Here is a 23190-nt window from a genome sequence, read left to right as displayed (position 1 = left end):
CTACCCTAGTCAGCAGAGGCGGTGCATAAATTGTTTCGAGGTATAACCATGACAACGATAGCCAAAGCTCGTACAGACATCATACACAAGCAAAAGCTCGTATGAAGTCTGCAGTAGTACGTAAATGTACACAGAAAGTATAAAACGATGTATTGGCATCGCGCATACATCGAAAGCGATCGAGTCGGCGCGTGATGGGCATTCGGCGAATTTCACCACCACCCCTTTGTGATGTGCAATGTGTGCCTGCTGTATACGTATGAGTGCGATGTGTGCAGTGCCAAAGCTCGCGTGATGCCTGCACAACTCGCGCTTACATCGCGAAAAGCTCGATCATGCGATTCGCCACGACGCTTTAGTAGGCCAGTATAACGCGGCTCGCGTCTCTACCTTACGTATACAGTATACACATTACCGAGTTTTAGCGTAGTTTTGACCCCACGAAAATAAGTTGAGATTTGATTATAAACAATCGGCGCGATTGGATACTATATGGATCCAGTGATGTTGATGGTACAATATGCATCGGGAATCGCAACAACAGGTACGACGACTCGCTGGTAGGTCGAGTCCGAGCGTAGTCAACAACAGCAACAGCAGCGATGCAGGTCCAATCGAGCTTTTGCACAGACAGTAAGTATCACGCGGCCTTGTTAATGTGTGTTCACTTTGTATTACTCGCATGTATAGCTTATTTTGGTTTCTTCTGTATATTCGGTCCGCACCGCGTGTACAATTTTCAATATCGGCCATGTGGCTTTCAGAGCTTTAATGCGTGCATGTTGTTCATACATATTATTGTATACACGTGGTGAAAACAACGACAACGACGAGGTAAATGTTTAAAATCGGTAAAGTGAATAATCGCGAATCCCTTCTATGGATTATAGCACGCCGTCACAATCTGTTGATTCATAATTTTTTTATCCATATTCATGAAATGCATTGTAAGATCCTCGTCGCGTCGTGTGGCCAGCCCCTCGCCATGTGCTGGCTGAATCATTAGTTTTATTTTTGACCGATGAAATCGATCATTTTATCAAATCGAGGATCGTACCTACATCATTATTAGCGAATTTTTATTGATGCTCGTCCGCGAGCACGAGGATTTATATTATTTTTTTTGACATAGTGTGTATCGTCTGCGGTCTCGTAATTTTTAAAAGTTGCTTCATCTCGTCATAATTGTATTGCATTATTTCTTCGTCTTGCATGCATGTCTCATCATTCTCGTTATTTTATTGCAAGTGTCTCATTGTTTGGCAAATGACACGATTTCTATTTTTCGACAAAAAACAAATTTCCGTTAATTTTTTACGATTGCCTTTTCACACCCTCTATTTGGACTTCCTTGTTAGTTATAAATAAATTGTTGTTTAACTTGTTCATTTCGCTAGTCATGAATCGTATTTTTGAAAAATATAAATAAAAGACTCGTCTATTTAACACGTTCTTCTCTGTCGATCGACTCTGATTCTTTGACTTTGAGTACAGCATATACACGAAAATAGTTTTTAACAGCGATGATTATCAAAGCCAGTCAAACTTGGCAAGGATACACCCGTTAAATAAACTTCTTCCAAATCGTACGTAGGAATAGGAGATTTAGCCCTGCAGAGACGCCAAAACTTATCGGAGCGGAATTAATCGTGCTATCATTTTGTACCTCTGATAAGGTCTAGTTCAATCGATTTTCCCGCCTGCCTACAACTACACTTAACAGGGCATCCAGGTGGAGATCGGCTTTTATTTATTTTATTGCGCGAATACAAAAGCGATCGCTCGTCCAGAAAATCAGTGCAAAGATTTTCACCTTCGATTTAGTAATTCGAGACAAAATTGGCTGTGGCTTTAGGCCGAAAAGCCTGAATCATACGCGGAATTATTTATTAACTGCGCACCTATTTTCAATTTGCATGGAGATTGAACTATATTCGTGCGTGATGTAAGCGATGGATCAAACGTGTAAAAATCATCATGCAATTAGATCAGAGCGCGTTTTTAACGAGGGCCGGTCTGAATCTTCAATCGCCGGTGTACACAAAGTCGAGCTAGATTTTAAGTATTGAATCTAATTATTAAGTGCTAGATCATTTTGATGTTCTAACCAACTTTAATGATACGGTTGTCGATCATATTTCGATTCACAAAAGAATCTTAGATGTCCGGGGAGAAGAAGCGATGTTATCGATAAAAAAATTGAATAAGTGCAAATTTCCAAATGCATTTATAATTTATGTAACCGAAAGGCACGCTGGCAGATTTCAAAGCAGAAAAATAGTTAACGAACAAACGCGAAAGATGTATTATTATTATTGTGCCGCAATTTCTCCGCGTGTAATGGCATTTTTAGCATCAAATTATGACCATCTGCAACTATGAAATATACACATGACGTCTTACAATGCTCTACTCTCCAGCCTGACCTTGACAGATCGAGTGCATAAATATAGTGCACGTACTATTATAACCACTATGACTAGTCGTGTGCGATTCTATCCTACATAAATACGCCATCGATGTAGAGGTATCAGAAAAGAAAGATCGATAAAATTTCCGGAAGGATAACTTATAAAGAAAGAGCAGAAGGAAAAAAGTGCAAGTGCGGGAATGGGAGTATAATCAAGGTAAGGCCCTGACGCGGCCCGTGGCATTGCAGTCGCGACCAGCCACCGAACATCCTGTATGTAAATCGATGTGCAGAATTTTCACATTCGAATATAAACGCATCGGAGGCCGGATCGTGCGCGTGACCATATATACAAGTGTATATTATTGGTAAAAATAAGGCTTTTGTACGTAGATCGTGGAGACGTGATACGTATATCGTACGTGTACGCGAGCAACTTCCAGGCCAGCAAAAAAATCGGTACCAGGGGTATAGCGCAGAGCCTTATAGTCGATTTGTAGGAAATATGTGTCACGATTCACGTTGTCACTTAAAAATAGTTTCAAGTATAATACAGGTGACAAAAAAAGACCAAGTAAAATCGTTAAAGGACACTTCAAGTGGGGTCGAGCGCGTGCCCGAATCGGCGATCTTGAGCTGCATCCGCGCACGCATATATATTATCAATTCAGCTTTCGCGGACACGATCGGCTTAAGATCGATCGAGATACTTTCGATCGGGCTTCGAGCTGGCTACACGACGAGATTCGACAAGTTACCAGAAATACATTAAGCATACAATTAAGTTTATGCTCGTCAAGTGCGCAAATATACGGCTTAATAATATATTCGAGAGAGGCAAGGATAAAGGGGAGCACAGCACACACACACACACGCTCAATCTGAACTTGGTTTTTCTTTTTGTGCTGGTATACAGTCGTGGCTCGTGAGAGCCAGGCGAGAATCCAGAGAGATACGGCAGAAATGAGAAATGACCTCGATGTCGGAGCGCAGAAGAGCTCTGGTTAGTGTCAGGGACGAATATGGTAAAGAACTCGAGGCTCGACACATCTTCTCGATGCACATACACAACATTGCTCATAATGTAGATCGCTCACTGGAAATTATGCATTCCACTATTAAACAATGTCATCGTGTGTAGCGCGACAATCGATGTGAAATACTTTTTAATTTGGATCATGCTCGGAAAGACCCGCGCGCGAGCATAAACATGCACCGCTATTATCACGGCGTGGGTGGGATATGTGTTTTTTATTTACCAATTTGCAATTGCGATGTATTATTAGGAATGAGCAGCTGTCGGCGCGTCGAAAACAAAAAAATAAATAAAAAAAAACTCGCTCGTCGCTGCATCGCAAAGTGCAAATAATGTATGTACGAGGAGCGCGACGGGCTCGGTAAACAGCTTCCAAGTCCAATTGGCCGAGGCAAATTGCTCGTCAAGTGTGAGAAGTCGAGCAACGAGCATATTTCAGGCTTCGCACAAGCTCGTACGTCGACAAAAGGTACATAACGCGCATAATATTATCAAGAGCCCGAGCGCGGCCCGGTGGCGACTGATTCCATTATCGAGTTTGCTCTCCTCCGTCTCGAGGTATTTAACACTTGTTGCAGAGAGCATCGAGTTGCAAAAGCCCACAATTCGTTGGATTGTGAAATCCAAGCGAAATTCGGCTTCGTTCCCCATGTGCTTCGTGCGCGAGTCAACAGTAGCGACTCTCAAATGTCGGCCATTTGTAAAAATCGACACTTCCGAATCAAGAGCTTTTTATTGCGTGTTTGTCTTTGAATATTTGCGAAAAAATATCGACGCAGCGCAAATGATCGGCGAGCGAGTCAAAAATAGCCCGTGACTCAGCTTCGCAGTGCGCTGCGTGGAGGCGCGCAGGAACTCGGCGATATACAGAGAATCCCTTTTTCCTTCGAAAAATTCGCGTGTCCCTCCTGGCTACTCTTCTCTTTTTTTTTTATTCTGTTGCGGCTCGCCGAACATAATAAATTGCGCGTCTGCATGCACAATGGCGAAAACCTTGGCAGTCGTCTGTGGACACACGCCGCGCGCCGGTCTCTCGCTCTCGACTCTCTCGATCGGCGTATAGTAGCTCGATCGCGCACACCTTCGGCTGACCAATAATGGTGCGCTCTCGCATGACGGACAATCTTAAAAATACATGCCTGATGCGTGCGGACTCGGATCGCGACGATCGGATTGAAAAACGATCGACGCGAGACGATCTCTCTGAGTTTTATTGCGGAAAAACCGAGGGAGACAGGACTGCTGTGACCCGAGACGCCGATCGCAACGCAGAGCTTTCTTTTCCAATTAACGGATGCCCAAATTAAGAACTGTACGCACTGCGGTGCAGAATATAAAATACTACTACTGGGTTGATTTTTTTCAAGCGTTTAGGTCACCTCATTATGGCTTTTTCAAAGCAACATAGGTCGTAGAGCAAAAGCAACTACGAGAGATCTCTGCAGAATACCAATACTGTCGAACTTACTGATCATTATACTTTAGGCAATTTTCTCCACGAAACAAAAGTGCCGAACAAAAGTGAAACGGCTCAGCTGTAAAAGCGTCGCGGGCACGATCGATCGACACTTGTTGCATACCCATATCATCTACGCAAATAGATCTGGTCGCTCGACTTTTGCCAGCAATTTACAATCCAGTTTTGTCGTGATAATCTTGTTTATTTCTCTCTTTCTTGACACCCATATAATCCAGCCTGACAGAAACGACATTTTTGCAATTGTGCCCGTAATGGAAAAGAGCTTTCCAAACGTATTAACTGCGTCGGATCTATATTCGCACTCATATTCATACCGATTTTCGTATTCATCTCGGATAATTTAAGTATCGCGACGTCGCAGTGTCGCTTGGCAAATTTTTGTGTAGCAATTGACATGAATCACAAATCATCAGGTAGTATACGCATTTATTACTCCGGAAATAACAGCGCAAGAGATCAGATGCTATTTTTAAAAAAGACAAAATACACCGCAGCACCATTACGAGTCGCGCCGAAGACTCGTAGGATGTAATTGATATGCATAACACTTTTTCATATTATTTTACAAAATGATCAATTTTATTTACCATACGTAGTTTTTAAGAGCAGCTTTAATTTATATAAGTAAGGTTTATATATTTCGTTGACGTAGTTGAAGCGAGTTTCAAATATTCTGGCATTGTTCATCAGCATTATTATTTTTCAAGTACTTCGAATGGAAGTAGCTTATTAAGCGTCGAGTCTTGCTTTTAATTTTACACCAGATCATCTTCCTTTCTCATGAGTCTTTCCGTAAATTCATATTCATCGGTTCAGTACAATAAGCGTGAAAAAATGGCTCATTTAAAAATTCAAAAAAGTTGACAAAAAGATTGCAGGCGGGATTTCTTAAATCGGTCGCAATTTGCGGAACAAGTTGATTTTTTTCGGCATCGGCATACATTTCCAAGTGAAAGTCTCAGTATACAGTACCAAAATACGTCGCTTGTTGAGGTGGCTTATCCATTACGCAATAGTACGCGCACGCACGGACACGATGTGCCCATTTAAACCATACGTCCATTCGTTATAAACGTGTCGACCACAGGCAAATGTAATCAGTGACAGCGACACATTGGCGATGAATTAGACAGCTTATATATTGTATGCAGGCAAGAGAGTCACAGGAAAGAGCATCCGACGACACAGATAGACGTAATGACTATAAACGCAATTGGTCGCACCTAAAAATCTCAATGTAGCACGTTCTCCGGAGCGTAAGACAAAACGACATGTCGAGCGATCTAGGTGAAAACCCGTTGCCATGTTGCGCGCCACGATTGCGATTGTTTAAAAAAAGAAAAAAATAATAAAACTCCGTGAGTATGTATCGAGGCAACAGCAGCCTATGTACGACAATTCTTATCTACGAGCAATAAATTAAGCGTACGACTATACTTTCCGTTTTCGCTCGCTATACGGATAATCGGAATTCACTTTTCTTGCCCCCACGTCTGCGCAGAGCGAGAAAGAGAGATGTAGGTGCATATTATATATTCGAGCAGTTGCGTATACATCAATCAAAATTAAAAAAAAAGAATAAAGTCTGGTACGAGCAGAAATACAAATGCAACATTTCTCTTTCTTTCTCTCGTTTGCTCGAGCTTGCATCGCGTTTGCGCGACGACTTTAACGAGCAAGTGCAAGAATCATTTCATTTCCTCTATAATACCCGCGTGAGACTCATCGTTTTGATGCTCGCGATGCGTCGTGGTGCTTTTTCTTTCTCTTTTTCTCCGTGCGTCTCGCGACGAAAAGCTGTGGGCGCGAATCGGCAATGCGAGCTGCACACAAGACGTCAGACAGACGAGTAGCAGCAGCGGCCGCAGTCGGGAAAAGAGAGAAGGTCTTTTGAGCAACTCGTCCGCACGCGAGAGAGCTCGTCTGCGAGAGCCAACAAGCGCCTCTCGTGCACACATTATAGTACATAAAATATATAGTGGTGCGAGTCGCTGCTTATAGGCGAACTCACACACACACGCTTACGTGGTTATATAGCCGTATATGGTCGACGAGAGGCCGAGAGATGCCAAGAGTGGGCGAACGACAATCCAGTCATCATTCGAGCTCTCTCGCGCATGTAAGCGCTATTTTCTTCGGCGAGCTGCGGTAATGAATGGCCCAGGTGCCATATGTAAGCGATGCCATCATTTTCTGCGGGTTTTCTCCCTTGAGTCGTAATCTTTTTTTATTATTATTATAAACACAAACGATCGATTCCGATTCGAAGGATGTTTGGGATCGGTTCGCGATCGGACTGCACGCGAAAGCCCATGGCGCTGTACATACAGGCAATAAAGTTAAAATTCTTACATTGTACGTAATTATATTATTGAATCAATCAATCTGTCATTGCTATACGGTCAAGCCTAGGTGACGGTGAAAAAAAAATTACAACTTTCTTACTCGTACACGGGTAGCCATTACAAGCTTTACAAGATTCTGTTAGAGTCGCGTCATCGTAGGTATAGTAGCGATTCTCGTTTGTATGCGCGCGTCGAGATGGATTCGGACGCAGGCGCCACGAGACGTCCTTTTTATACTGCACGTATCGGCGAACCGTCTTCCGAATGGTATTTCGCTTGAAAGTGCTATAAGGCGTGGGATGTAGGAAGGAGTCGCGGAGTGTCGCGCCGCGTCGCGCTGGTCACTTCGAGCGTGCACGGCGATGAACGGAGCTGACTTTATAGTACAATTTCATACATCCGATCGCAATAAAAATTTGCGCGATCTGTGATGCGGTTAAAACTTTATGCAGGTCTTTCGCTAATGCATGTACACGGCCATCCAAAACGCCGACTACGCGTATGCGTAAGTGATTTCAGCCGCGGCAATTGTTCGAATTGAATGAATGCCCTCGCAAAACGAGGAAGACGAGCTTATATTATATACGGCGATGTGATTTAGCGGCGTTAAAAATTGCCGATTTGTTTTGAGTTGGCTTCCCGATTCGGGTCAGCTTCGAAATTTACGACGTTCGCCGCGTGTCCACGCAACATCGGTAATAATTACTCTTATTATACATATAAATAGCGATGAGTTGAAAGTTGTTCTACATATAGATATCTGCGTTAAGGTGAAAAACGTTCTCTTGTGTATAATGCGCCTGCGAGTCAAGCTTGAATCGCATCTTGTTCTTTTTTTTCGATCTGCTACCGATTCAACGAGGACATTTGGAGTTACGAATGAAAACAATGACGATACGCTTGTAGCGTATATTATACTAGTATTCAGTATACTGAATCGAGTTAGGAATTTGTCCATGTGATTGGCTTGCACATTTTCCTGAAGTTTTTATATCCAAATGCGATACGATCGGTCCGTGTTTTTTTTTTATATGCTGTACCGTAGAGTCCAAAGATCGGTATATGTACTTACAAGTACTACGCGTATACCGCTATAAAAAAAGGTAATCCTACACCTGAGTCAAGTTATTAAGAAGCGAAAAAAACATACGCGAAGCGTAGCGGTTTTTTGCAAACATTTACAGGCGCACGTTTGTATGTAGCTCGTTATGTGTAGGATATTAAACTGTAATGAGTAAATATACGCGTGCGGCTTGGGATTGTGTTTATACACAGATTTGCAAGCGCTAGGCTCGAGGCAGAAGTGAGCCGTATAGTAGTCGTCGTTGGCATTCGATTCGGTCTGTTGCGGATCACATCTCTCTCTCTCTTTCCTTCTCATGCGCCATATATTCTCGCTCCCGATCTCTCTCGGGCGTGCTCGCGCTCGAGCGTTCAATCAATTAGCGAAGACTCGATAGATAGCTGCCTTAGAATGACAGCTAATGCGTACATATTCACGCACGCAAACACACACACATACACACTTGTAAAATTACTTCATAAATTTGCCATGCACGCGCGTGTATGTAGTATACATGTAGAATTATACATGCGTAACACCAGCGATCGTGTCTGTGCTATATTGTGTGGCCTGCCTATAAGCCTACATCGAAGTCTGCACGACGGACCTTGATGCTCTCGCGACAAATAAACGATCGCGCGTATAATATACGACTTTTTTTCGTGTTTTCCGCTGTTTTTTACTGGCTCGTTCGACGCCAAACGATATAAGGATTTAGTCCTTCGACCCCTTAATCGAGAAGTCGAATCGATATATAATGATACGTGTGTGCGTACGTACCGATCTCGCGGCATCGGGTCAAGGTCTTCAGCTCCCGATGTGTCTCGACGCGCGAGCATCGATCGGCAAAAATAAAGAGATAAAAAAGTCGCGCGCACGCATTAGCATTTATCGCGTACGAGCACGCGCTTCTCGAGCTCTATACTCGTACGAGCATATCCCGAAAAAGTCGGAGGGAAGCTCGATCGAGCTCCTGAGCAAGGAAACGAACAAAAGGCCCCCGTGAGTCGTAGCGTGCCTACACGCCGCGAGGCTATGTGCAGCAAATAAGACTTTTAAAAGCGACGATTACGTCAGTGTTTTCGTATACACACATACACGTACGTGTACGTTGGGACTCGGACAACTAGTACCTATATACGACAAAGGAGCTCTAACTGGTCGCCCCACTCGGCATCTACTTGGCGATCGCAGCAGCAGCCAAGTAGTAGGAGATGTATGCAGCAGTCGCACACATACACGTACACTCTCGTATATATGCAATAAGCTCGGAGCAAGCAGTGTACCTATTGCTGTATAATATCATCCCACGCGCGGGCTTTGCGAACGAGTCCGCGCGCGAAACACACGACGAGGCGCGGAGGTGGGAGTAGGAGATCGGCAACAACCCGGAGAACACGCATCGCGAGAGTATCTATACGAGGCAGAGACCGGCGCTCCTCGACTCCAGTCTGCTACAGGCGATCGAGCCAACCGGTCGGTTTCCCCACGACATATTCAATTATACTTTATCCGATTTTCTCGACTTATTATAAAGGAATACTAATTCGCTTACAATCGCACCGACTTGCACTCGAGCGAATTTTCACCCGTATCGTAACGATTTATTTGTTGGTTCACCACAAGTTTGTTTGTTTTTTTGGTTTCTGTTGGTTGATTGTTTAAATTGGTTAATTGTTTGCTCAATTGTGTGTGACTCTGTGCTATATATCTCTGTGACAGTTGGTTGGCGGCAACGAGACATGCGAGTTTCGATCGCTTGATCAATACAGTCCTACCGATCGAACGAAAACAAACGACAAGATGACAGCCAAGAAGAACAAGCGCAGCCAACAGCAGCGTCAGCAGCAGCAGCAGCAACAACAACAGAGCCAACAGCAGCTGACCAGCACAACGACGAGCAGCAGCGTGAATCGAGAGGAGTCGATAAAGCGGGCCAAGTACAGCAAGGAGGCCCAGCGCACCTACGAGGCCGAGACTACCGAGCGTCTGGTCATGGACGCCCAGGGTAACGTCATCTCGCGCAGCGTCACCGAGACCGGACACTTACCGATCACCACAAGCTCCTACGACAGCAGCAGTAGCAGCAGCAACAACCACAGCCACAGCAATAGCAATAACAGGCAGAGCTCGAGCCAACACATGACTAGTCAGCAACATCAGCAGGTCGACGGCAGCAGTTCCGCCAACGCGAAACTGGCCAGCCTCGATCTGTTGGCTGCCGAGCTCATGTCGTCCTCGGGAGACGAGCGGCTGCACAAAACCAACGGCCACATCGTACACACTTCAACGCCCTACGTTCAGAAGAACGTCCAGCACGAGCACAAGGTGGAGCAGCTGCCCAACGGCGGCCACGTCACCCTGGACAAGAGCCAGGGTCACCAGGAGGCTTACGAGGCCACGGCAAACTCCAGCAAGTACGCCGCCAGTTATTTCGCCAGCAGTAGCGCCGTCTACGAGTCTGGTCAGCAGCAGCAGCAGCAGCAACCCTATCAACAGGCCCTCACATCGAACGAAACGAGCATAGAAAATCACCGACTGGATAAGCAAGTCGAATCCAACAGCAGCGGTAGCAAGACTAAAAAAACGACGAGGAGCTACGACGAGAGCAGCGAGACCGGCTGGGACGGTACCTTCACTTACGAGCAAGTCCAGACGTCACCGCGACAGACTCGCCGCACGAGCAACAACAGATTCGAGCAGCGCCGCGATAACGTCGACGTCCGCCAGATCAATAACAACCAAAGCGTGAGCTTCGACGAGGCCGATTACGTTGCCAGCAGCCACAACAGTAGCTACAGCAATACAGAGCTCAACCAACAGCAGCACGCCGATCACGAATTTGTCCGGCGCCGGCTTTTCGACGAGCAGCTCAAACAGCAGCAGCAGCAGCACAATCAGCAGCAGCACGAATCGAGTTACGAAGAAACGCGATTCTATCGCGAGGAAACAAACTCAGCCGGTAGTCCCGAGCAGCTCTTGCAGCAGCAGCAGCACTCCTCGAATGAATCGAAAATCGAAAACAGACGATCCTTCTACGACAACGTCGACGATCAAAATGTCCTGTACCACGAGGTGGTGCACGAGCGCAGCTCCAGCCCCGTGCACCTGGACTATCCGTCGTTCGAGTCGAAGGAAGAACAGCGCAGCTATTACTACGACAACGTCGACGAGCAAAGTTCCATGTATCACGAGGTGATGCACCAGCGGAGCGTCAGCCCGGACTTTGTAGCGAACGATCGTTTCGGCAACGACACCAAGATCGACAATCGCCGATCGGTCTACGACAACCTCGACGAGCACAGCAGCTCGTCCATGTATCACGAGGTCATACGCCAGCAGAGCGCCAGTCCCGAGCACGTGGTGCCCATCGGACACATCAGCAGGGAGCACGAAATTTACCAAGACGTGTCGACCCTCGACAGCAGAATCAGCCCCGAGCGAGTCATCCCGGTGCAGTTCCAGAGCAGCAGCAACGCCAGCGTCAGCGAGGAGCGCGAGCTCTACCACGAGGTCGTCTCGTCGAGCAACGCGATCGACGACAGGAGCCAGGAGCAGCTCGTGGAGACGATCCAGCTGAACAGAGCCCGCCAGCCGAGCCCCGACTGGGTCGACAACTTCGTCACGGAGGAGCGCATCGTCAGCGAGGAGAGGCTCGAGAGCCACGAGGACGAGATGCTGCTGCGCCAGGTCGTGCCGCCGAACGCGCGCAACGTCACCCTCGAGGAGACCGTCAACGTCGAGGAGATCGTCCAGACCCACACGACCATCCTGCCCCCGCCGCCCAGTCAGATCGTCACCGTGCAGGAGATCGAGGTCGTCCTCGAGCCCAGCGACACCAACGAGAAGACGGTCACGACCACCTACGTCTACGACGTCAAGGACTCCTTGTACCACTCGGAGGAGATGCACCACGAGTCGTCCAGCTTCACGTCGCTACAGGAATACGTGAGTGCACTTTATTTCCTTTCGTCCGAGCTTTTTTTCACTTTCCTTTCATCCGATCGCGATCGATACATGTACGCGGTTGCGCATAATCGTTGCTCGGCTTTTAACTGTATAAACACTTTTGGCGCTCGCTGCTTGAGACAAAACGAGCAAAAAAAAGGAAAAATCTGCCAGTGATGTTTTCTGCACTTTCAGCACTGGTAACATTCTATTTTTAAACTAACGTCAACTTTTTTCCACTTACCGGCATAAATCAACGAGTGCCAATAAATAAAAGTTTTTACACGTTTATATACAAGCACGTGCGCGATACGTATACTTGTCAGTATGAAGCAAATCATTTTGCGCTTTGTTTTGGCTCCACTGGTACTCGAACGACGATCGACTAGCTATAACCACGTGTTAAATTTCACCTCATTGACGATAACTTTATTGCTATTATACACTTGCGCATAATAGAAAATAGCGATAAGGTTTATTTGCCGTTGAATTATCGCAAGACTACGACGATATAAGCAGCTGTGTGGCACAGGTGTTGGCGCGCTCGTCACTGAAAAATAATTAGACTTTGCTTGCCTTAGCTGCTCCAGTCTTTAATAGTTATTCATTTAAAAGTGAACGAGCGCGATTTTATGCGAGAAAATTCATTTCAATAGATACGCTGTGTTTTGCGAAAATTCATACATGAGCAAAACCATACGTCATTCTCGTGGAATGCGTGCCTGCAAATATGAACAGACGCGTCGCGTGTACGTAAATTTTTTGTGTTAAAATTTAACACACAAGAAAAGAAGAAAAAAATTGCGATGCTTTGTATACTCGTAAAACAACAAACGCATACTACCGGCTGTATGACTTTTTGACGATGATTTTTTGATAAGAACAAGCGACGTGCGCCGCATAGTACAGCTCGTGTATACGACGAGTACTCAAAATTCTCGGCTCTTCACTGGCAGTCAAAATAAAAATGTCTCTCTAGGCATAATAATGATCGCGAACAAAATTTCCGAGTCAAAAAAAATGAGATCACTTCCGATAAGTATAAAGAAGGAAAAAAAAATTCGCGATGTAAAATCAAAGGAAGCTGCCGTTCTTAGCAAGGTCGGCCTTCGGTTACGAGACTAAAACGGACAAGCCCATAAATATATACATACGTATTACGTACTTTTTTTCATTGCCGTATACGACTACTCTTTCACTTGATTTCACGTTAATACATCTCCGCCTTTTTCTCTCTCTTTCTTTCAATTTATAAATGTGTAAAAGTTGAATACTCGAAAAGATCAGGCGGCAGTGTAAGAGCATCATCCTTTCGGAATCGTAGATAAAATCGCAGCTCCGGAAGCTATAGCTAATTTTACATACATGCATGACCATACCTGTCTGCCATCCATTGAACTCTATTCTCCAGTTGGAAGAATGCGGGGGAGATAGGTGCGAGCGCTCTCCCGAGCCTCGACTTTGCGCTATACGTATTCGCGAGCTTGTGTGCGTGTTCGTGAACGTATACATATATGCAACAGTCTACATACTGCTCGTGCATTGCACAACTCTATATTATACATACGTATGCGTGGCCTTCGCTGGTACATAAGGCAGTGTCACCTGCAAGATGCTGCGTGTACGAGACGCTAGCCTGAAAAGTTTTCATTTGATCATTTTAAATGTATCAAAAACTTATTTATGCTCATCTATGAACCGTTGCACGATATTTGATGCAATTTTTGTTATTTTTTAATTCTCTATGCATAAATATACCGTATCATTTGCGATCAAAAGACGATCTAACTCGAGAGTGTTTTTTGTAAATAGCTAATTAATACACTAAATAGAAATTCGTAAATGAAAATTTGAAACTTTACGATAATGCCAAATTTACTTTTATGCAAGTAACCCTTCAAAACGAATTAACGCGTGTAGTTTGATGCTAATTGTACCATAAAGCGTCGAAGAACAGTAGGCGTCAATTATAAACTTTTATATACGTTACGTGCACTCGGGTGAAAACATAAATCGTCAGATAGAAAATTGACACCAATAAATAAATCTATAAATTTCGGCTTATCAGAAAGAAAATAAATCTAGCTACATGAAACGTTAGCTAACATTAATACATTAAATAGTTACATTTATATACAATGAAGAATTGAAAATATTTTACCAGGATAAGTTAAATTGGTACGGATTGATGTGATGATGACCTAACTTATTGCCTTTTTAAAATAATCATCACACGGCTATCAATGACATTAAATAAATGAAAAACGAGTAATTTTAATATAAAAAATTAGTAGACATGGATATTAAATATTTTCTATTTTCACAGAATTCGTCGCACGTGAAAGAAGACTATCAACTCTACGAAGTTATAGAAAAACCGCAGCCAGTCGTGATTACAGAGGTAAAAGAAGATAACTACTATGAACAGACAGATGCTGAAAACGTCACAACGAGCCAAATTGACTATCCTTTGTATGATCAAGTTGATTATCGCTCAACAAAAATTAAACACGAAGATAATCTTCGTATGGAAGGAGATTTCACTGAAACACGCACTCGAGATGATTTTAAAGTTGTTAAAGGTGAAAGAGTTGAGATCGTTAAGCATGAAGATAATCTTAAAGTGGAAGGCGAATTTGCACAGCGAGAAGTTGAAGAGTTTAAACCAGCAGAACGTCAGGTTCCTATCAAACCACAAGATAATCTCAAACCCGAAGGAGAGTTTGAGCGTCCAATAAAAACTACTGTAGGTATTGCTGAAAGACGAACACTCATTAAACAATCCGATAATCTAAAAATTGAGGGTGAGTTCGAAAGACCTACACATGAAGACTTCAAACCAGCTGAACGTCAAATCCCCATAAAACCACAAGACAATTTGAAACCAGAAGGAGAATTTGAAAGACCAATCAAAGAAATCACTCCAGTAAAAGGTGATCGAGCTGATGTGAAAAAACCACAGGATAATCTGAAGCCTGAAGGAGAATTTGAAAGACCAATCAAAACAGTAATGGGTACAACTGAAAGAAGAACACTCATCAAACATTCAGATAATCTCAAAGTTGAAGGTGAATTTGAAAGACCAACACCGGAAGGTTTTAAACCAGCTGAACGTCAAATTCCGATTAAACCACAAGATAACCTTAAACCCGAAGGGGAATTTGAAAGACCTATTAAAGAAGTCACTCCGACTAGAGGGGATCGAGCAGAAATTATTAAACGTACTGATAATTTACGCATGGAAGGTAATATGGAGACTATCACGTCACGCAATGACTATTCTGATTTCGTAGTGCGAGAGCGAGCTGAAGTGACGAAATATCAAGACAATCTGCGAATGGAAGGTGACTTTATCGACACACGTACTCGTGATGACTATAAAGTCGTTAAAGGAGAACGAGTGGAAATAATTAAGCACGAAGACAATCTGAAGCCTGAGGGAGAGTTTGAACGTCCCATTAAAACGACTGTTGGCGCTGCTGAAAGACGCACTCTCATCAAGCACTCCGATAATCTTAAGATTGAGGGAGAGTTCGAAAGACCTTCTCCAAAAGAAAGTTTCAAACCTGCTCAACGTCAAGTTCCTATAAAACCACAGGATAATCTCAAACCCGAGGGAGAATTCGAGAGACCAATCAAGGAAATCACTCCAATAAAAGGTGATCGAGCGGAGGTTAGAAAACCACAAGACAATCTTAAGCCCGAGGGAGAATTTGAGCGACCAATAAAAACAGTTATGGGTACAACTGAAAGACGAACGCTCATTAAACATTCAGATAATCTCAAAGTCGAAGGTGAATTCGAAAGACCTACTCCAAAGGAAAGTTTCAAACCTGCCCAACGTCAAATTCCAATTAAACCCCAAGACAACCTTAAACCCGAGGGAGAATTCGAGAGACCAATAAAAGAACTCACTCCAATAAAGGGCGATCGCGCTGATGTAAGAAAACCACAAGACAATCTTAAACCCGAGGGAGAATTCGAGCGACCAATAAAGCCAACTGTTGGTACAACTGAAAGGCGTACACTTATCAAACAATCAGACAATCTTAAAATTGAAGGAGAATTTGAGAGACCATCTCCAAAAGGTTTCAAACCAGCTGAACGACAGGTTCCGATTAAACCCCAAGACAACCTCAAACCAGAAGGTGAATTTGAAAGGCCAATTAAAGAAATTACTCCAGTAAAAGGCGATCGAGCGGAGGTTAAAAAACCACAAGATAATCTTAAGCCCGAGGGAGAGTTTGAACGACCAATCAAACCAACTGTTGGTAAGACCGAAAGACGCACGCTCATTAAACATTCGGATAATCTAAAAATTGAAGGAGAATTTGAAAGACCAGCTCCAAAAGGTTTTAAACCAGCCGAACGTCAAACTCCTATTAAACCTCAAGACAACCTCAAACCCGAAGGTGAATTTGAAAGGCCAATTAAAGAAATTACTCCAGTAAAAGGTGATCGCGCTGATGTGAAAAAACCACAAGACAATCTAAAACCCGAGGGAGAATTCGAACGTCCCATCAAATCTACTGTTGCTAAGACTGAAAGGCGCACACTTATAAAACAAACAGACAATCTAAAAATTGAAGGAGAATTTGAAAGACCAACACCACAAAGTTTCAAACCAGCTGAACGATCAGTTTCTGTAAGGCCACAAGATAATTTAAAACCAGAAGGAGAATTCGAAAGGCCTTTGAAAGAAACTAGTCCTCTGAAAGGCGACCGTGCTGATGTGAAAAAGCCACAAGACAATCTTAAACCCGAGGGCGAATTTGAAAGACCAATCAAACCAACCGTGGGCGCTGCTGAAAGACGCACACTCATTAAACAATCCGATAATTTGAAAATTGAGGGTGAGTTCGATAGACCATCTCCAAAAAGTTTTAAACCAGCTGAAAGACAAGTCCCAATTAAACCTCAAGATAATCTCAAGCCAGAAGGTGAGTTCGAAAGACCAATTAAGGATGTCACTCCAACTAGAGGCGACCGAGCGGAAATTGTTAAACATACTGACAACTTGCGCATGGAAGGTAATATGGAGACCATCACATCACGCAATGACTATTCCGATTTTATAGTACGAGAGCGAGCGGAGATAACGAAGTATCAAGATAATTTGCGAATGGAAGGTGACTTCGTAGATATGCGTACTCGTGATGACTACAAAGTCGTTAAAGGTGAGCGCGTAAACGTCGTGAAACATGAAGATAATCTTAAAATCGAAGGAGAGTTTGAAAGACCTAAGCCCACAGAATTTAAACCCGCCGAGAGACCAATTGTCAAAAAACCAGTTGATAATCTGAAAGTAGAAGGTGAATTTGATATGCCAGAAAAATCTAAAACCGTACCTGTAGCTGAAAAACGAACTATAATAAAACATGAGGATAATTTGAAAATTGAAGGTGATTTTGTTCAAAAAGAGGTTGTTCAAGCTCCAGTTGTAACTGAAAAGAGAACAATGATTAAACAAAAAGATAACCTCAAGGTAGAAGGTGAATTTACTAAAAAAGAAGTTCCTCGAGCCCCAGTAATCACTGAAAAAAGAACGGCAATTAGGCAAAAAGATAATCTGAAAGTAGAAGGTGAATTTGTGAAAAAGCAAGTAGTTCAAGCTCCAATTGTTACAGAAAAGCGAACTGCAATAAAGCATCAAGACAACTTAAAAGTCGAAGGAGAATTTGCAAAGAAGGTAGTCACAAAAGCACCTATTATCACTGAAAAACGAACAGTAATTAAACATCAAGATAATCTTAAAGTAGAAGGGGAATTTGCTAAAAAGGAAGTGAAAAAGGCTCCTGTTATTACCGAAAAACGAACGGCCATTAAACAAGTGGATAACTTGAAAATTGAAGGTGATTTCGCTAAAAAAGAAGTTGTTCAAGCACCGATTGTAACTGAAAGGCGAACAGCTATCAGGCAACACGATAATCTTAAAGTAGAAGGTGAATTCACAAAGAAAAAGGTTGTTGAAACCCCAGTTGTTTGTGAGAGACGTACGATTATTAAGCAAAAAGATAATCTTAAAATTGAAGGCACATTTGAAACTCCAAAAAGTAAGCCACTTGGACCAGCTGAAAAACGTGTTCCAATTAGACATTCTGATAATCTGAAACCAGAAGGAAACTTCGAGAGACCGAAACCCAAGTCATACAAACCTGCTGAACGTCCCTCGCCCATAAGACCTCAAGATAATTTGAAACCGGAAGGCGAATTCGTCAGGCCAGTAAAAGAAAAGGGACCTATCAAGGGTGATCGTGCTGATGTAAAGAGACCACAAGACAATCTTAGACCCGAAGGCGAGTTTGTACGACCAATAAAAGAAAAGAGTCCACTTAAAGGCGATCGCGCTGAAGTAAAGAAACCTCAAGACAATCTTAGACCCGAAGGCGAGTTTGTACGACCAATAAAAGAAAAGAGTCCTATTAAAGGTGATCGCGCTGAAGTCAAGAGGCCTCAAGATAATTTGAAACCTGAAGGCAAATTAGACATTCCACAAAGATCCAAACAAACAACCACAGTCAGCGAAAGACGATCTGCCATTCGCCACGAAGATAATCTCAAAGTGGAAGGAAAAATGGAAATTCCATCGAAACCGAAAGAGTCACCAACAGTATTCGAAAGACGCACTGTTATTAAACACGAGGACAATCTTCGCATGGAAGGAAAGATGGATATTCCTCAAAAACCGAAAGAATCATCGCCAGCTAGCATCGAGCGTCGTACAGTTATCAAACAACATGACAACCTTAAGATGGAAGGTAAAATGGAAATGCCGCAAAAACCAAAAGACGTCACTACAATTACCGAAAGACGCACAGCCATTAAACAACATGACAACCTTAAGATGGAAGGTAAAATGGAAATGCCGCAAAAACCAAAAGACGTCACTACAATTACCGAAAGACGCACAGCCATCAAACAACATGACAACCTTAAGATGGAAGGTAAAATGGAAATGCCACAAAAATCAAAAGACGTTACTACAGTTACCGAGAGACGCACAGCCATCAAACAAGCGGATAATCTCAAAATCGAAGGTAAAATGGAGATGCAGCAAAGGGCTAAGGCTCCATCTCCCGTGGCAATCGAACGTCGAACCATCATTAAGCACGAAGACAATTTGAAAATGGAAGGTAGGATGGAAATGCCGCAGAGGCCGAAGGAACCTTCTCCAGCTCCAGCCGAAAGTCGAACGATCATCAAGCAACACGTTGAAAGAAAAGTTGAAATGTCACAAACAGCGAAGGCTCCGTCTCCGGTTACGATGGAACGTCACACCGTCAGTAAACAACAGGCGCACATGAAGATTGAGAACGAAGTGACGAAACGTCAATCAGAGCAGCGGGAAGTTAAGCAGCAGCACCATGAAGAGCGAGCTAGTTCTGTTCATAAATCGACTGAACAACGCAAAGTCATGCAACAATCAGATCTACGCCGGGAATCCCACTTCCAGCGTTCACTACGCGTCGAAGACAAGAATCAACAGCAGCAGCAGCAGCAACAACAACAACAACAAGTTATTAAAAAAGTCGTACAAATTCCATACAGACCCGAGCCTCATGTACGAGTGGAAAGTCACGAATTCAACAAACAAGTCCGTCAAACTCTGGATCAGGATTATTACGCACAGATCTTAGCACAGCCGAAACTAACGACAGAAGTGGTAAGGCGAGAAAACGTTCACAGCTTCGAAGGTCGAGAAGTGCCGGCGTCAGTCAACAACGTCCGCACCAGTCTTCACAACGAGTCCAAGCTCGTATCCGGTGCTCACATCAGCAGTACCGAGGTACGCGAGGCTCGACCGGTGAGCTTGGCTCGTCTCGACGATCAGTACGAACGGCGCCAGCATCAGAGCCTCGTACGTCAACGACAGGAGCAATTGGAGCGCCAGCAGCGCACCATGACGACGAGCAACCATCAGCAGCATGAGCAACAGCATCAGCAGCAGCAGCAACAACAACAGGAAGTTCAGCGAACGAGCTCGGGCCACAAGCGCTGGAATCTGATCGAATCGAAAACCGACATCAGCAACACGGCGCTGCACAGACGCATAGCCAGCGCCGAGCGAGACGGCCGAATGGAGCAAACCTCGTTCCACGAGATGGTGGACCAGAGTCGGGAGACGCGCAGCAGCGTGCAACGCAACGGTGGCGAGCCCATCGTCAGTCAGAGCTACGCCAGGGAGACCCGAGTGCATCGATCGCCGCCTAAGGATAATTTGCAGGTGCAGGCACCACAGCATCAACAGCATCAGCATCAGCAACAGCAGCAAAGAATCGAGTCGTCGTCGTCGAACCAGAGTCACGAACGTCGCTCCACCGAGAGGTCCCACGTCCGGATGGAGCGAGGCAGCGAGGAGCAACGCGTTTCCTCTTCGAGCACCTACTCCACGGTGCAAGCGCCGTGTCCAACTGCTCTTCTCCAGGACGAGAAGGCCCAGTTCAAGCATACTCGGGACACGCAGCGCCACAAATTTTACATACCCGTGGTAGAAACCAACTGATCACTGCGTTTCTTCAAGTGCATTTCTCAACGCCCCTGTATTTCGTTCAGCATACAAATCGATTTGGACTGTGATAAATATTCGTGAACCGCGCCACATCGTTTACTCTTTACCCTTCTCCGGTCGTAAATTTTAATTTCTATACCTCATTGCAGTGGTGTCGGCTGGTGCTCAAACTTCACAAAACTCATCGAGTGCTCCATCATACCGATCTTGTCTTTTACTTTATTTCTCTTTTATCATATTTGTTATGTAATGAGATCTGCAAAGTAAACATTTCAACTAGACTTTTATTTATTATATGTTTGTAAAACGTAAATTACATTTAAGCATATTGTTGTCGCTTCATAAAGACAACCATGCGGTGCTACGTGCTGCTGCACCGAGCGTTGCCATATATATTTACTGTCATTTTCTAAAATTTTCATATTAATCATTGTAATCCGAAAAACAAAGAATATATGTTATTATATTATTAAACATTGTCATAAATATATAAAAAATGAATGTTATATAAAATAAGAAAAAAATTATTTAACTTAATCTATGCAATTGTTGATTGATAATCAAATGCTTACACCATTTTTTGACGTATTTTTATATACAATGATCACAATTATTCTTTTTATTTTACTTTTTAATAAAATTCGTTTTATTATTTGCTAATCCCCTTTTTATGACATGTCCAATGTAATTAACCTGTTGATTATAATAATAAACTTTGCTTACATTTATGTCATCGTTTTGGTTTTATTTCTATTATTTAATTTAATTTCTTTTAATTTTTTTATTATTATTGATTTTTTCATGAAAATATAAGACGAAAATCAAAAATACATGTTTAATTGAATTATTCTATTGTATTAATTACAATAACTTGATTTCTTCGGGGATCGTACGAAGAAAATTTAAGTTATCGATCATATTTGTGTACATTGTCTTATCAGCTCAGAATCGTCTATTTAATGTAGACGTATTTAATGGAGTAATCTTCAAAACATATTACAAAGTCAATAGTAACAAGTTTACGAAAAAGTAGAAATTCATATTTTTTGTAGCCCAAAAAATGTATTTTAATAAAAATTTAAAAACATGTTAGTAAGTGTTGTACTATAATGTTAATTTTTTTTATTGTTTATTTTATTTTGACTCGTTTTTACAAATGGTATTACATCGAATTTTTTATAATTAATATTTATACCCAACCTATACAAATTATCTAGACTCGTTCATTTAAATAAACAAATGCATTACATTAAAGCGAGATACAAATTACTGAATTGGATAAAAAATTATATGGCCATCATTAAAGTCTATTAAAATCCATGTTTGCTCGTTTTATTTTTCTACTATCGTTATTGATTATTCAATTTTGTCGCATTGAAACTCTTCAAACTAGAATTAGGTAAAATATTTTTAATTTTCCTCAGCTCGATTATTTCATTATCCGTTAAAATTTGAGAAAAATTGTTTGTAGTCAATGCAATCGATATAGTAATAACATGAAAACGAAAATGAATAAAAGAGAAAATTCTAACCAAAAAATGATGAGCTCTCTCATGAAATGTATGGCTTACAAAATCGGCAAGAAAATCGAAGCCATAAAACAAAAAGTCACCCGTAAACTTCAAATTAGAAAAGAGGACCACGAACTAGTACAGGAATATAATAAAGAGCCCGAATCAGGTAAGACTTTTTGCGTCTAGTTTATTGTTTCAAATCAATAGATAATGCAAACAATTTTGTCTGTAGAAAAAAATGAATGCACGAACGTGCCAAGCTTAAGAAAAAAACCAAAACCAATAAAGCACATGAAGTTGCTAAAAGCGATTGATAGATTAGTTCAAAGTAAAGAAAAGGATACTAATACTATATTGAAAAAGAGGAAATATTGTCTAAGAGACTTTTTGTTTTCATAAATAAAATCGTTAACTGTTTTTTAATAGTACAACTAATTACTGATAAGGAAAAGAATTTGACGCTTTCAAATTTTATTTCTTTAATTTTATTTACAAAAATCGATGTTTGAGAAAGTGTTCACAATAATATGGTACAATGACATATCGGCAATAGATATTGAATTATTCAGAAAATTTTATTTTGACCTTTTGTTTCTGTCCTATAATAAATGCTTGAATATCAATTTATTGTGTTGGAGGTATGAACTTACTCTTATTTATGATGTGTAAATATTGAAAATTACCACAAAAACACTGGCTATTTACAGATATTACATTTTGTTCAATACTTTGATTTAGATTGTATATCGTATATTTAATAACAATTTCATCTTTTTTGATCCTTTGTATGTGCTTGTTATCCAACTTACAAGGATATCGAAGCTAGGGTAAAAACATAAATTTTGAAACACGTTTTCTAAGAATTCTACTGAATGTTTTTTTGAA

At 42.4% G+C, this 23190-nt stretch overlaps 1 protein-coding gene across 4 annotated transcripts; it reads left to right on the top strand.

Moving 5' to 3' along the window:
• The first annotated feature begins 453 nt into the window (after positions 1-453).
• LOC106648981 (trichohyalin) lies at positions 454-21519 on the top strand. Of its 4 annotated transcripts, none has more exons than XM_023458917.1 (3): positions 454-633; positions 10057-12282; positions 14609-21519. In XM_023458917.1, the coding sequence occupies exons 2-3, from the start codon at positions 10138-10140 to the stop codon at positions 20783-20785; spliced, it is 8322 nt and encodes a 2773-aa protein (XP_023314685.1). In that variant the 5' UTR covers positions 454-633; positions 10057-10137; the 3' UTR covers positions 20786-21519. The 4 variants fall into 4 exon arrangements, with proteins under 4 accessions (XP_023314685.1, XP_023314686.1, XP_023314684.1 ...); XM_023458918.1 differs by lacking the exon at positions 454-633 and adding an exon at positions 9737-9810; XM_023458916.1 differs by lacking the exon at positions 454-633 and adding an exon at positions 9765-9982.
• Positions 21520-23190: the final 1671 nt, after the last annotated feature.

This window comes from Trichogramma pretiosum, unplaced genomic scaffold, assembly GCF_000599845.2.
Source record: "Trichogramma pretiosum strain Unisexual culture from Peru unplaced genomic scaffold, Tpre_2.0 scaffold37, whole genome shotgun sequence".
In the NCBI taxonomy this organism is placed as follows: Eukaryota; Metazoa; Arthropoda; class Insecta; order Hymenoptera; family Trichogrammatidae; genus Trichogramma; species Trichogramma pretiosum.
This window is presented reverse-complemented; position numbering and strand designations above follow the sequence as displayed.

What these genes read in the sequence shown, in the direction of transcription:
- LOC106648981 (XM_023458917.1), top strand. Translation starts at nt 10,138, where the DNA reads ATGACAGCCAAGAAGAACAAGCGCAGCCAACAGCAGCGTCAGCAGCAG. An exon ending in TCACGTCGCTACAGGAATAC is followed by an intron (nt 12,283 to 14,608) that starts GTGAGTGCACTT and finishes CTATTTTCACAG; the next exon opens with AATTCGTCGCACGTGAAAGA.